At 43.9% G+C, this 16,420-nt stretch overlaps 1 protein-coding gene across 2 annotated transcripts in view; it reads right to left on the bottom strand.

Moving 5' to 3' along the window:
* Positions 1 to 5,296: 5,296 nt before the first annotated feature.
* LOC146679512 (uncharacterized) overlaps positions 5,297 to 16,420 on the bottom strand; it is a 44,248-nt gene continuing 33,124 nt past the window's right edge. Inside the window, exons 1-3 of one of the 2 annotated variants that reach the window (XM_085450261.1) lie at positions 10,883 to 11,657; positions 5,799 to 5,984; positions 5,297 to 5,664 (exon numbers count right to left, since the gene is read on the bottom strand). In XM_085450261.1, the coding sequence (XP_085306387.1) occupies positions 5,635 to 5,664; positions 5,799 to 5,984; positions 10,883 to 10,969 (303 nt within the window). In that variant the 5' untranslated portion in view covers positions 10,970 to 11,657 and the 3' untranslated portion in view covers positions 5,297 to 5,634. Of the gene's footprint in view, positions 5,665 to 5,798; positions 5,985 to 10,882; positions 11,658 to 16,420 lie in introns of those variants that run through there. The other variant, XR_014918553.1, reaches the window with a different exon arrangement.

The following is a 16,420-nucleotide window of genomic DNA, read 5'->3' on the forward strand; positions in this document are numbered from 1 at the left end:
CCTGGAGCTGCATTTACAGAGCTGCAGACAGCGTGATGTCCTGTATGGACAGGTGGAAGGAAGCAAGTCCTCAGCTGGAACACTCGTGTTTGTCCACAGACAGGAAACACAGCAGGAAACTTCCTCACAGAAGTGCAGCTCATGGATAACACACTTCCTGTCAGTCAGAATGAGGCTGCAGCCAAACACAGAAAGGTGTTTTTGTCCAGATGAGCCCAGAGAAGAAACACGAGTGTTCACAGACATCAGAAGCTCAGAGAGGTGAAACATGAGGTTGGAGTCCTCGTCAGCATCCAGAAGAGCTGCTGTGAAACCCTGAGTACTCATGACAGACTCTGATGGCACAAACACATCATGATTCAAACAGAAAGACAAACATGGAGCTCCTGATCCTCCTGCATGAGAACAAGCTGACATGAGCGCTGTGTCTGAGAGTGTCTCCCTGTCACAGTGACAATAACACAGCTGCTGCTCACAGTCATTAAACTGACCTGAGGTCAGCTGTGCTCCTTACATATGAACCATGTGACCTCACATCAGTGCTGTGGATGACTGTAGTCATAGAAGAGTAGAGCTGTAGCAGGTGGTGTGAGGAGGAGGTGGTGTATTCTAGTTAACGCAGTACTGAAACACTCCAGCAGAGGGCGCTGTTAAGTCCTTATTGTAACACAGTTACTGTGTGCAGTTAGACTTCATACATAATCTGCACTTATTTCCATCAGACATGCTGTCAGTAAATGATTGGTTTCTATTGATTCTACTTCCTGTTGACTCGTTTGATGACAGTGAAACAATCACAGCTGATTGTGTGATGATGTAAACTGTCACTGTTACATTCAGTGTGTGTGACATAATGTTAGTGCAGGCTGATAACAGCCTGGTTCTGTTAGAAACACATGAACGTGTCCATAGATCAGTGTGTGTTTAACATGAGAGCTTCAGCCCTGCTGATGTGTTAAATAAAGACATGCAGGAAAACTGATGAGACTCTGAAATAACTCTTTATATTTATAATGTAACTCTGCATCAAAAGAACAACAAAGGATCCCAGACAGGTTTCTGTGAACAAAGACCATTCTGATGTTTCTGTGTTTCTAACACTTTGACATTATTAGTAAACAGACTGCAGTGAGCAGCATTTATAAAGAGCTTCTATATAAAGATATGACAGCTGTTTGACAAGTTTATCACTCTGTGTTTGGACCTGATCAGTCCAGCTGTTTACTTGAAACATGTTCATTTACCTGTTCTGTTATATTCATGTTCTTGTCTCTGTTGAAAACACATTTTAATGTCCCTCAGATTTTTCTCCCAGATGAATAAATATAAAAATGACACAAACTGACTGCAGCTACTTTTTGTCCTTTCTGTCAAAAACCTTCATGTGACTCATGAGAGACACGTTTCAGCTGTTTGTGACAGATCAGAGGCCAACAAGTCATTTATAACACTTTCCATCATTGTTTAAAGTTCTCAGTGTTTCTGTGTTGCTGCGTATAGGATCTCCCAGCATCATCACTGTGCTGTCCAATCATTGTGTGCGAGGTTACCCTTATAGTGCGATGTGTGTTTGCACAAAGAGAAGCATGTGTGTCAAATATAAATAAGCACAGAACAGAAACAGCTGCTCGTTTCTTCTGTTTAGAGTCAAGTTAGTGTTTTGTGTCTTTGTTTGAGGCCTGATGTCGAGCAGAGGTGTGTGTAACTGCACTGGTCTGTTATATGTGTGAAGTGTGTGCTTCTCTTCAGCATCATCTTTGTCACTGCTGATTCCTTTGTGTCATCATGTGTTGAGAAGAGAGAACAGTTATAACGGAGGAGCAAAAGGAAGCCCTGAAATCTGCATCAACAAGGAAGTGTTGGCTCACCAGTGATCCCAGCAGAGCCACTGGTTTGGCTCCAGTTGTTCTAGATTCAATGATGTTGTTGCTACAGATACATGTCAGCATCTTTATTGAATTTAATATGAAGCAGAAATGGTGTCATTAGGAGAAGAAGAGGAGAACAAGTCCGGCGAGGAGGCAGCAGCTCTTAAAGATGAAACAGCAGCTCAGCCCTGAGCTCAGAGAGCTGCACATGAAAAAGCTCCTCAAGCAGATCCTGTCAGAGGTTTGTCATCAACAGGAGGAACTGTTCACATCATAGGATGAAGATGCTGTCAGCTGGATGAAGAAGGTTATTTAATGCAAACGTTCACACTGAAGTCAAATTGTTGTCGTGTTGAACAGATTCATGTACTGATCGTCTCCAGAATGTTAGAAGAGCTTCAATGAATCATTAGAAACAACTTACAGCTGCACAGCTGTGTCAAACACATCTGTGTGTCATTGTGGGATTGTTGTGTTTCTACATGTGACACACGTCTAAAACATGCACACAATCTGAACACAAACAGGGACTCATGTGTTCCCACAGCCAGATGCTGAGAGCCATTTCCTTGTAGTCCTGTGTCTACATACATGAACCATTAGATGTTATTGGAATGATTGTCAGCTCTGATAGTTTCATGTGTGTTTAGCTGGACGCTGTTTGATCCTCGACATGTTTAAAGGTGTCCAGTCCTGAGACACTGGGGCTGGAAACAGCTGTGATGTCATTGGACTGTCACACAGACAGAAGTGCATGAAGTGAGCAGCCGAGGAGCCGCTGATGTTTTGGATTCAACAGCATTTGAAAGGTCGACACAGACACATTTGCACACAGAAAGCTGAATCTGTCATATGCCACAGTGAACTCACTGTTCAGTGTTTTTCAGGAAGCTTCTTAACTGCCTCTGCTGCCAAACAAGCAGCTGATGTCCTTGAGAAGAAGCTGAAGAAGTCTTCAACAACAAATACAGGAAGTGGACTTTCAAATACTAGATTCACTTTAGACTCACAGAGAAATGACTCAACCAGCTGTGTTTGACTCTATGAAAGGTCAGTGTGTGTCTGCACACAGACTGTTGTGTTGGACTGTTATTCAGTTGTCTGCTGAATGTTTTCAAATGTCTGCATCTCAGCTGTGATGAGGCTGGGGGTCATGGGAGGCCACCGTAGCAGCCTCTTCAACATCATGACATCATCATAAATGCTGCTGGACTGTCTGATGGGCTGACGGTGAAAAAGCCGTCGGGAAGGAAACAGAAGACATTTCAGAGGCTGCAGCAGATTTCTTTGATTCGGGGCCTTTTTCAGCTTTATTGGACAGAGCAGTGAAGATAAGTGACAGCAAAGCAGAGAGAAAGGGGGCGTGGCCCGGGTCAAAGCCAGGCCAGCTGCTCTCCACCTCGTGGTCACCTGCTCATCCTAGTGAGCTCCACCAGCAGCCCTTTCACACACTTTACACTGTCAAACACTGTGTGTGGACCTCAGCTAACAACAGGCTACATTTAAGTCTGGACTACATGCTTTTATATTGTTTTTATTCCATCAGCAGCTCAACATCATGAGCAGCTTTGACATAAAGACATCAAACTCAAGCTGACTTTAAACTACTTTTAATACAGGGGCTCAAAAACAACAACATCTTTATTATATATCAGGACACAAAGTCATTTCATCTCAAAGGGAAACAGCTTTATTTGGAATAACCAGCACTATCAACTGGTTTGGGATCTCCACCAGTTTCATGTCTTTGCAGCTTCTCCAACAAAGTTCCTGTAAAATCAGCATGTTTGTCTTTATTGGTTTGATAGTGATTGATTATTCAGTCCCAATCTGCTGTCATCTAAAGAACAAAATGATGTTTCTATGAGTCACAAAGCTCCAGATGTTGTCGGCTTCACAAAGAAAACAAAGAACTTAAACACAAAGTGTTTGGAGCCAAAATGTTCCCAAGCTGCTCTTTTTGAAATGGCAGAGGTACAGTGGTGTCTAACAGCACACTGTGGAAGGCAAACATGTTATTGTTGGATGAAACTTCATGAATCCTTTGTAGATTTGAGCTGTTGGAGCCTTTCTTTTCTCTTCAGGTGTACAGATGCTGAGGAGGCAGGTGAAGCAGGTGGAGCTGTTGTGATGCTGGCAGAGGGTGTGTCTTAGTAACTCTGTGAGGCACAACTGGATCCAACATTGTGGATGTGTTGATGTTGGAGCCATTAAGAGTCTCTGGCCACACTGTAGGATTTCCCTTTGATCCACTGTGGGGGCATTTTGGAGTCTGTCAGTGAAACTCTTCATGTTTGTGTTTGACTCCAGTTTATAGAAACAGAGAAATGTGTCATGCTTTTGTTCGGCCTCCACAAATACACACATTTGTTCATTGGTTGGACTTTTTGGAAGGAGACACATTGAAAACCATGTTAATAAGATCTTGTTGTTTCCTGTGGATCCGACACAGAGAGTGGACTTCAGACAGAAAGCGTGGAAGAGATTTTAGAGGCCGTGTGTGGCAACAGGAAGTTTCTGTGTGTTTGCTGATCTTACATGTGGAAAACAACACGTGATGTTTGTGAAGTCCTACAATGATCATTGTTCTCACAGCATTTTGAGTGGGAACAGTTCAAACTGGGAGTAGTGGGAGTTATTTACTTATTGAAACAAGCTGAATGTTTCTGTGACGATGAAGATCAGCAGCTCAGCTGATCAATGAACTGACATCTATCAGTCGTTTCATGAGATGAAGTCATCAGCAGACATTTGTTCTGACTGTGTGATGAATGTCAGAACGTCAGGGCTCTGCTTTAGTCACTGCTTGATGATCATTGGCTCATTGTTGAATCCAGGGCCCAGTCTGACCTCTGACCTTTGCTGCAGGTCTTCTGTGTTATCTCCACTTTCATGTCTGATCTTCTGCTGTATCGTCCAAAATAAACATCTGGATCATTTCCAACACTTCAGCAGATCTTTAGTTTGGGCAGTGCAGCACAGAATAACACATATTGTACTATACTGCCCACTTCCTGATCTTATTGGATCTGTGTGTGAGGTTGGTGAAGGAAACACATGTTTACTGAGTGAGTCGCTGCCATTAGGAACTAGTTTTTATATCACAGCCTGGAAATCACACAGGACCATTTCTGCAAGTGAAAAGTCGTCATTGGAGGAAAATGATTGTGTAGTTTGTGCGACTGAAGACTTGTCCCAACTACATGTGCTGCTGACCCTTGACCTTTTCTTTAGGTGCACAGAGGAGTCTGTGGGAACATCCAGAACTGAGGCATCTTGTGTACAAACGTGTTCAGACCAGATGTCAAATGATGTCAGATGTCATCCGTGAATGGATGCAACTGTGGATCATTCCAATAAAATGAGGCAGTTTTGTAAGTACAAGCCCACTACAACCCATCATCAACATTTTAAATTACATTATACATCTTCACTGATATAAAGCACCACTATTTTAACCTGATTCACTTTTTCCACCCTAACAGTTCATTCCTCAAATCAAACAAGATATTTGACCCTAAAAAAATGCATCAACAAATAATTTTGTAATAAAATATTTATTCTTCAACTTTTACAAGTGAAATCAAACAAGTGTGTTTAAGAGTGAAACCAGAGTGGAAGCTGCTCATATAGAGTCCAACCCAGGCTAAAGTAAGCTGAGTAGAGCAGCACCATCAAAGTGTCGGCTCTCTGAACACGGTGCAAGATCGCCATCTGCAGGACTAAACTAGTTTTTCTCGCCCTCCTCGTCAACATCAAGATGATGTCATCGTACAGCAACTGATTCCCTGTCCGTCTGGAACAAAGCATTTACATTAAAAAAGACATTTACAGAAAATACAAACACCAACAACACATCTCATCATCACATGATATTTTATTATTTATTATATTATATCTTTTTATTGTACCATCAACATCAACAAATACCAGCATATTTTCTTTGAGATTGAGTAGAGTGGACCTTTCCCTTGGTTCACTTCCTGCTCGCAGCATCAGCTGACCTCTGACTTCCTGGTTAAGGTCTCTCAGCGTTGACTGGAATATCAAATCGGACTCACACCATGTTCTTGTAATGTGGTCATGTCTGTCCGCTGTTTGAAGAGCATCTCTGGCCTAAACACAATAGGAAGAACAACAACACGGCTAAAAAAACAACACATTTCCATATTAGATGAAGGGCACCGTAACTGGAAATGGTAACATTCATCTGATGCTGCTTTGGATTTATCTTCTGTTTTAGATCAACTTTGATCACTTCGAGCCATCTTAAGTCCGTTTGTTCTAACTTCTCACTAACATCTCGTATGATTTCAGATCCCTGCTGTTCCCCAGCTGCCCTGTAGGTTTGTGCTTTGACCTCCAGAGGGCGACAAATCAGCACAGACAGAGAGCTCCATTCAAACTTTGCTGCCATCAGGAATAATTCTTCAAATATAATCATCAGTGTTTGAGCAGTTATGATATCAGGGACAATCTAGACATGTGTGACAATACTGAACATGTCACATGACACACCTCAAACATCATGTGATCCACTCTCAGTCTGCACTTTCATTCATGACTTCAACAGGTTGAAATGAGCTTTGAAGAAACATTCAGTGAAATAAATCTTTCATGGATTCATGTGAGCAGCAGATGAACTTTACAAAGAATCAGTGGATTTATCTTCTGTTTTAGATCAACTTTGATCACTTCGAGCCATCTTAAGTCCATTTGTTCTTCTCACTCACTAACGTCTCGTATGATTTCAGATCCCTGCTGTTCCCCAGCTGCCCTGTAGGTGGCCTCAGTGTGTCTCACACCATTTACAGATGATTACAGGTCGTTTACAGTTCAAACAGGTCCAACATAAGAAATATGCAGAAAATATCCTGCTATAACAGTTTGGGTCAAAGTGCAGATGTTCCAGATGTTCTGAGTCTGTCTGTGTTTCATGTTAACATGTAGATGTTGGACCAAAGTGAAGCTTTTTGATGTGACAGCAGGAATGTGAAGTGTAACTCTGAGCTGTAGGAAATGAAACTAAACGGACTTTTTCTCCTTTATTTATAGGAAAGTGTAGGAGAGCAACAGATGAACAAGCGTTACTGTAACAGGAAACATCAGAGGACCTTTATGTTCATCATCATCACTGTTTCCTTGTTCTGTCACAAACACACAACACTTCCTGCTCTCTCTCTGATGGATCTGATTGGCTGTTTCATTCACAGGAGGTCAGGGCGTCACACAAACAGCTTTAACTGCACAACGACACACTTTAAATCATCTGCAGACAAACCTGTGTGTTTGATTTATGAAGAAATAATAAAGACGTGTGTACAGCTGTCCATGAAGCAGCTTCTCACACAAACTCTGACACTTCAGCCACTTTAATTCCTGCAAAGCTGCGTAATAAAGAGCTGTGACTGCTATGAGCTGCTGATGATGACTGCATGAAGCTCTCAGCTGAAGCTTCTTTCATTTATTTTAATGTTAATGTCGCCTTTTTAAGTCTGTGTGAGGATTTTAATGACACACATTAAAGGAGCTTCTTTGATTAGAACCAAATTCATGTTGATTTTCAGCCTGAAATGATAAAAACTTTAATAATTCTGTTTATAATCATCAACCTGGAGACTAATGAAAAGTATAATAGTGAAAAAAAGCCGTTATTATTTGAGTAATGCCTGAATCTGCTCAGAGACGGAGACGACACAGAGGTGTTGATGACAGTTTGACATTAACTGAATTAAAAACAAAGTGCTCTTATTGTGAAAATCTGCCTCCTACTTCTTTAAATCATTTTTATGTATTTTTTAACCTCACAGTGAAACATTGAGGCATTAATCTGACACAGTTTGATCAGCAGCTGTGTTTTCACTGACGTTTCACTTTGATTTGTTCAGACTGAGCAGAGAGGATCGGTTCTCTGTGTGCGCACTGCTGAGAAACACAAGCTCATTTCTGCTGCTTCATGAAAAGTGTTATGGAGGAACAAGAAGTTCAGCCTCTAAACTCTCAGCGTGAGGACTGAGTGAAGAGTTTCAGAGCAGAGAGTTTTGGCTCACAGCTTTTAGCGTCTACACAAAGAGACGATTACGCACTTGATCTGAGAACATCTCCACCTCCTACAAACAAACTCTCCTACGAGCAGCTGTCACAACCACAACAGGCAGAAGACTGGATTTCTTCAGGTCAGATTTACTGCAGTTTGCATAAATTGTGTGTCACAGACTTTGTAGTTCACATTTGTGTGACTCGTTTAAATCTTCTCCTCCTGAAAGTGAAACTCTTACAAACACATCAGGCCACAACCTGCTGCAGGTTAATGATTGATCTGAAGGCAGCTGACCTTTGAGCAGGAACTTGTGAGTCTTTTATTGTGTTTAGCACTGCCAAGTGCTGGCCTCTGCTTCCACCATCACATTTACACTGGTAGGTTCAGCACTGCTGCCTGCTTCAGACTGAATCCAGCAGCACAAAGACACAAGTTAATAAAATCAGCATCTATTCCTTTATCACTGCTTTGTTACAGAGGAGAACAACGCTCCAGTAACGCGTAATCCGATTACTTTTTTCAAATAACGAGTAAAGTAAGGGATTACTATTGCAAAAACGGTAATTAGATTACTGTTACTTTCCCGTAGGAACGCTGCGTTACTGCGTTACTAAAACCGTGATTTTTTTGCGAGAATGTCTCACGACAGTGACGTAAGCGAGTGCGACGTTAGTGACAACAGCTGTGTGCAGATCAACAATGGATCACATATCGAGTGCAGAGAGAGTATGAGCGTGCAGCGTTTAAAGCGTGGAAGTACTGACCTTACTTTGAGTTTGATTCCATAAAAAGTGACAAAAACATTAGTGTCCGCTGTGCGTGGGAAGAAAACTTCTTTTTACAGCGAAAAAACCCCTAAACTTCCAAACAAGCACCGAGTAGCTACGACGTAATGGGAAACTCACAGAGAAACTCGCGGATTCTTCCACTGACCGCGGCACACCTGCACCAGGGTAAACCTCCGCCTGCCCCACTCCTGCTTTACAGGTGAAAATAGAGCAACAGGACCGCTGAGTCTTTGACTTTATTTATTTTCTGCTGTGTTTTACTTGCATCTATTTGAAAGACTGAGTGTAAACACAAAAAATATTTTATTTTATGAGCTGGAATGTGCAGAAAATAGGTTTAAATGTTAAACTCATTTCTTCCAGTCAGAGAATGTTGCAGATAATTAAATTAAAAAGTAACTAAGTAACTAATTACTTTTGAAAATAAGTAATCAGTAAAGTAACGGGATTACTTTTTTTGGGAAGTAATTAGTTACTGATTACTTTTTTCAAGTAACTTGCCCAACACTGGACAGAGTGTTGGCTTCATCACCGACACACGTCACCACATCAGGAAACAGCTGGTTCAGTGAGTATTTAAGGTTCACTGCAGACAAACTGGAGAAAAACGAATCACATGAAACATTTGTTACTGGTTTCTGACCTCGTCGTAGAGACTCACATACCTGTGTTCTGCTATCAGTGTGATCACATGTGCTGGTACAGTTTGCCAGGTTGACCCATGTAACCTCCACTATCCTGTAGACGTGGAATATGTTTCACATATGGATCGCTTCATTACTCGACTATGACTGTGTGCTTCACAGGTGCTTACTGAAGTGCTGCTTTACACAAAACCAGACAGTAAAAATAAGAACTGCAGGTCCAGACCACAGGTTTATGTGTTGATAATGATGATGTGCAGTCACTCATTGTCACAGGATACTTCCTGCAATGATGCTACAGGTCACGCAGTTCTGCAGAAGTGGAGGAAACAGATGCTTTTCCTAACAGAGACACTTTAACGACTTAAAGAATCTAACTGACACACAAACCTCAGTTTGTCTGACATTCATGAGAGTAAACTGCTCCTGAATGTTCTGTTAGTTCACTGGATGTTCACCTGACTTCAAATGTAAAGATCCCTGAGACAAACTCTCACGAGTTCAGCGGCGACGCGATCGCACAACCAGCCGCGACGTTAAAGGCCGACGCGCTCACTACCTTTGGTTGCAGCGCTCCACTCTCAGCTCACACGACATACACAAAAATAATGACGCTGGATGCTTCTGTGTCCTCAGAAACACCAGATCGCTGTTCACGAGAAAAGGATGGAAACGGAGTGAGACATCACTCCCGGCGGACACACAAACACTGTGCTAAGGTTTGTTTCAAAACTGAGCTCCTGGGTTGTGTAGCTGCTGAGCGAGCAGGTGGCACACAAAGACGCGCTGTCAGGAATCATTACATCGAGACTGACAGGACGTCACTGGTACATAAACACTGATCTGTGGTTTACTGACAATGTTCTCAACAACAGACGCACAACCCTGGTTTGGTCTGGTTATTTGTGTTGTACAGCTTCGTTGGTCTGACGAGCTTTTAGGGATGTCAGCAGAAGGATTTCACGTGCTGAGGTCATATTTATAAATCAACCTGAACAGCTAATACTTTACCTCTTTATTTTATAACACATATGAACACATTATAGTAGATTTGTGCAATGTGTGTTTCACGTCTTGATGGGCGTATAGATCTGTAAACAGGCTGATGGGTGTGTGTCTGTTTATTGTAGCGGTGCAGAAATGTTAAAAATGATGATAATAACAACACTTCTCACATCAGGCTACAACACAAACCTCCTGATAGCTGCAAACACCAAAACCCCCAACGACAGGCACACAAAGAGCGAGCAGGGACCCACCCTGACAGCATGTGAGCCTCCTACTACGACTCACTGTGGAGCAACACAACACCAGGAGACGAAGGATACGAGAGAGGATACAGCTGCTGTGGGGGAGCAGCCACACACTCCACAGGAGACGACGGGGTGAGAGTTCGGATGGTTCGGTGCTCCTAACATCATGTGGACGCTCGTCTGCACATAAACAAACCTCACCTAACCCCACCTCCTTTCTCTTTTTGCAGGGTGGGGTGCTCCATCCTTACACACTTTGCACCACGTGGCTCTCCATCTATTCGTTTACCTTCTTGGGTCTCTTCCTCCTCTGTCCCAGCCCGTTGAGGCGATCGCTGGGGTCCAGCCTGTAGTGGGAGTGGCTGTCCTCGCTCATCCTGTCCCCGTCCACTCCGGGTTATTCCTTTCTTCTTTCTGTCCTCTGAATCGAGCTGACCTCTCTCCTCTCTGGTGCTCGCTCTCTGAGCCGGCGGAGCATGAGAGAGAGGAGTGGTTGGGGAGAGGGAGGGGAGACGAGCGAGGGAGGGAGGGAGCACAATGGTGTTGCCATGGCAGCAGCTGCCACCAGTGTTTATCTGGAAACGTCGCTGGCAAACCAGAATAGTTGCCACACGTTGCCACACTCGCACACTCGGCAGCCATACGTTTGTGTGCGACCTGCCCGTGGCTTCCTCGTTACAGACACACCGAGAGGAAACGCTCAGACACAAAGGCCGAACATGAACGAACACTCGTGTGTGGGAGGAACAGGGCACAGACTCCACGCCGTCGTTAAAGATGGCGTGTGTGCTAAACGGAGCTGTGCGCTGATCGATCAGTCAAGTGAAAAAAACAAAGGAAGCTATCTGGATGGAGTTTGCTGCTCCCACTAATCAAAGAGATGCATCACAGCTGGAGCTGATTGATGCACGAGCCACCGTTTGCACAATCCCACCGACTCCACGCTTGTGTTTCCTTTCTGCACCATGTTGTTAACACTGACCCCACACGGTGTTCATGAGCTAAAGAAATCAGGATGATTTCACGGACCCACACAGACCCACACAGACCCACACAGATTAAACATTAATGTTCCCAACACAGATTTACATGAGAATGACAGGACATCATAGCCCCCCCTGCCCCCCCTGATATTACATCACTTCAATCCCAAACAGAAGGAAAGATCAAATCTGTCTTGAACCTCTGCTTCAAAGTTACAGGAACACTGGAGTCACTCTCACTGTCAGAGACCTCAGTGTGTTGGAAGCTGCTAGAAGAAGCAGATGGGGGAGAGGAAGAGGAGGGCCACGGTGCTGATCTGAGGAAGTCTTCTGATCAAACCACAGCAGACCAACAAGCCCGACGTCGTTCTGATCCAACATGAAGGCTTCCATCTGTCTATTCTGTCACATCGCACACGTCTCAAGTCATCCTGTTCAACCCATCACAACATAATAGTAACAATAAAACAAAGGCAGTGGAGCGTTCACCACGAGCTTCTACAAAAGTGCACGTTCATTTTAATAAAACTGTTTTTACAGCAGTGTGCGAACATTAATATGTTGTAACCAAACGTTTTGTTACACCAGCTGCACTGAACCTGTGGAGACTGGAAGTTATTTGCTGCTGGTTTGTTCAGACCTGTTACTGCACACCTTGCATAGTTTGCATAGTTTCCTTCACTGCATGCAAAGAGACGAGGCGGGTGGAAACCTGCGACCCTGATCACATCACCAGTCCATCACAGTCAAACACTCACGGCTGTAATCTATTTCAAATCAAAGTGTTTGCACGGTGAGAAGAAGCTGGCGTCGCTGGGGGAGCGTGCGCCCGGCTGCACTTAAACACAATCTTCATTGGTGCTGTGAAACATCCACGTCTCACTTCATCTGCAAAGAAACCTGATGCATCGCTTTGGAAATATTTGAAATCCCTCATTTGTCACTATGCACGACGAGTCGACCGGCTGACCAACCTCAGGTTATGCAGCGAGTGCTGAGAAGCAGCTAAATGGCTGCAGTGACTTTATTCCCTGAGTGGGTGTGTGTGCATGAAAGCCAAAGGGGGGCTGTGTAAGAAACAAGGGGAGTCTCTGTTGTGCTCACAAAGAGGAAACCAAGATCTGGATTTTATGGCCGAAAGAAGAAAACATCTTTTCAAAGTTTCCCAGGCCCACTGTGGAGACGCCCACAGCTCCAACATAAAGGTCATCACAGTAATGCAGCCGAGTGCTGACAAAGGCCTGGATCAAAGTGCTGCCGTGAAAGAATTGGCTTTGTTTTTGCAGCTGCCTGAGCTGAAAGAAGCTAGATTTGACCACTGCCTTGATTTGACCACTGCAGGTAGAATGAAATGCCAGCATGTTGTTCACACTTCTTACCCGAGCTGTTCTCCAGCGCATCCGTGAGTGTGGCTGTGAACAGAGGAAGCACTCGAGCAGAAAGTGCTCGTGTGAATGAGTTCAGAGTAGAGCAGCTCGATGTGGGAACAACTCGTGGCGTTCATTTAGAGAACGAATATGTTCATGGTTACTGTACATTTCAGAAATGTGCCACTTTAAATGAGAAACACGATTCTGCTTTAATAACAGGGGAGCCTGCTCACTATAAACACCATCCAGCCATAACTCTGCCTGCACCCAGAACACGGAGACAAATATGTCAGCGTTGTAGCGCAGTTCTGTAACAGCCACCACAAATATCTCCTCAGCCGAGCCGCCCTTCGTGCCCCTCCCACAGCCACATGCTCCGTCAGCTGGCCGTCTGCCTGGCAGAGAGGGAGGGGGCGTCTGGCCTAGTGCCAGGCTCTCTCAATATTTTATGAGAGGGAGGGGAGGGAGGAGGAACACGAGACTTACAGTAACAATAAGAGCTGAACAACATGTAACAGCAGCAGAGTGACGGGCAGGAGCAAAGCCTCACACAAATAAGAAACACGAGACTTACAGTAACAATAAGAGCTGAACAACATGGAACAGCAGCAGAGTGACGGGCAGGAGCAAAGCCTCACACAAATAAGAAACACGAGACTTACAGTAACAATAAGAGCTGAACAACATGGAACAGCAGCAGAGTGACGGGCAGGAGCAAAGCCTCACACAAATAAGAACTACGAGACTTACAGTAACAATAAGAGCTGAACAACATGGAACAGCAGCAGCGATGGAAACAACCTCGTGTTTGTTGGAGCAGGGATGGTTAGAAAGAGACGACGCTGCTTTGTGCACGGACCATATTTATGAGTACGAGTAGTGAGTTTAATGATATTTCAATTATATGACAAACATCCAGTGTTGGGGAGTAACAGAGTACACGTACGAGTAACTGTATTCTGTTACAGTTACCGTTTAAACAGGTGGTATTCAGAATACAGTTACTTTGTTGAAATAAATGGATTACACTGCATGTTGGGGAGTAACGGAATACATGTACGAGTAACTGTATTCTGTTACAGTTACCGTTTAAACAGGTGGTATTCAGAATACAGTTACTTTGTTGAAATAAATGGATTACACGGCGGTACTTTCCTGTTTCATATTGTGGCGGGTCAGGACTGTTTGGGTTTGTTTGACATGTTCTGTTGTTCCAGGCGGCAGCGTTGTGGTTGCCATGGTTACAGGGTGACACGCTGCGTGTTTCCTGGGTGAGAGAGGCCTTGTTGTTGTTGTGCTAAGCTAACAGGCAGAATGTAGCATCATGGGCAGTGTAGTCCGTGCTGCAGGGAGGATGGACTGCTGTACCCGTGATGTGTCTGTGAGCGAGGGAGGGAGAGAAAGGAAAAGCACAGCTGTCACCGAGCAGAAACGGGAGCTGGAAGCATGTAAATATAATAATAACCACTGCAAGAAGAGAGCCTGACGAGCCCAGCTGTAAGTAAGCTGTTAAGACTCGACCGTACACCGTGTTCCTGTTTTCCTCCGAAACAATAAGTTCTGTTGTCTGTGAAGGTTCTCAGTCATCCAGGTCATCGTAGTCTGAGGAGCTTGCAAAGAAAAGCGTCTGGACTTCTTTAAGTTGCTTGAAGACGTTTCACCTCTCATCCAGAAGCTTCTTCAGTTCTAAGAACAGAAGGTTTGACTCTGTTCTGCTCCTTTGACAATAAGTTCTGTTGGAGCAGCCTTTCAACGCCTCTCTGTCTCTGCTAGCAAAGTTGACCCAGACAACAAAGTAAAGCTCGTTTTCAGCTACGAGCCGACACGAACCCGACGTGTTAGCCAGAGGTCCCTTTACTACGGTTCGGAGCCGCTGACCTTCAGTAACAGTAATAAATCACAGCAACAGTACATTCATGTAGTTGTAAACAGCATGATAATATATTAAGTAATCCAAAGTATTCAGAATACATTACTCTCATTGAGTAACGTTACAGAATACATTTTGGGGCATGTAATCTGTAGTCTGTAGTGGAATACATTTGAAAACACTGCAAATATCCAGCACACTGACAGCTGTGACCTTATACACATGCCCAGTGAAAGGTTGATTGAACACTGTACATGGTATATAGCTGGTCTGGAGTCAGATTCTGCCAACCAGGCAGCGCTGCCTCATGACACGGGGCTGGATCAGCCATCTATTGATCCATCCCAGAGAAGATGAAGGACACGTGATGATGACACCACTGTGCAGTTCACATTGGAGGGCTTTATCCCATCCACTGAGTCATCAGAGCTGTGGGCCTTCTGTGAGCTCTGCAGTGTGGCTGACAAAGCTGACATAAAGTGTCCAACTTTCAGGATTTTTGCTAAGCTGTCACTCACTGTAGCTATCGTCTCACACACTTGGCTACTTTTCTCTGTAAAGGTGTTTGATGACAGAGTCTTAACCCCTGCATATGAAGATAATGTGTTTGATATATCTGTTAATACCTGACACGACTTCTTTCCTTTCAAGTCTGTTTCACATCCAATTGTAGAGACAAGTGTGTCAGAGGATCGTGTGAAAGGATGTTCTGTCTTTCTTCAACATACATATCTGTGTCACGTATTTACATAAAGAGAAATCGTATCGATGGCGAGGCTGGCGAGGAGGGCCGGCCCTCACCGATCCACCGTTTATATGCAGCCTGTGTCTTTCATGTGTCTCCACCTGGATCCCTGCTGAGCCACTTCCTCCCCAGCCCTCAGAAACACTGTTGCTATAGTAATTGTATCTAAGTGAATAACCATAGCAACCACAGAGATGTTTTGGATGGCACAATGGTAGCTGCTGGTTTTAAGTGCTGGAGATCAAAGGGGCCTAACGTTGTTAGGGAAGAGGAGGGGGGTTAATCAGTGTCGGGGAAAGCGGAGACCAGCGGGGTCGGCAGGAGCAAGCAGGAGGCAAAGGGAGGAGCGAGGAGAACGACGGTTTTCCCTCATGGCACCAACACCCGTCCCATTTCCCTGCGGTCCAATAATTAGCTGTTTGGGGTATACTGCGACAGGAAGACGGCTCCTGCTGTCGAGCTTGCAGTGATGGTTAGTAGCTGTTCCACCCATGCTGTGTGAAACTTAATACACGGCCTCATTAAAGATGAGCCTTTGGCTATAATCTGGCATGTTTACATTCATGTAATTTTTCTTTTTACATTTATGTTCACTAACATGCACGGTCCTAAATAAATAAATAAAATAAAATCGCTTCCTAAGGAGGTTTGGTTTCAAGGTCAAATTTATTTCTATAGCACATTTCAAACAGCCGATGCTGCACAAAGTGCTTAACAATATAAAAATGGTATTAAAAAGCAACAATGTAACACAATAATAACAGTAAAAAACAATAATAGGACAGTAAAAGAATTAAAACAATAACTAAACTAATTCAAATAAGACCAGAATGCTTGGGTCATAGTGTGTTAAAAGCCA

Source organism: Copadichromis virginalis, unplaced genomic scaffold (assembly GCF_057382275.1).
Source record: "Copadichromis virginalis isolate Kocher_CV1m ecotype Utaka unplaced genomic scaffold, C_Virginalis_male_GT1.1 unmapped_scaffold_1, whole genome shotgun sequence".
In the NCBI taxonomy this organism is placed as follows: Eukaryota; Metazoa; Chordata; class Actinopteri; order Cichliformes; family Cichlidae; genus Copadichromis; species Copadichromis virginalis.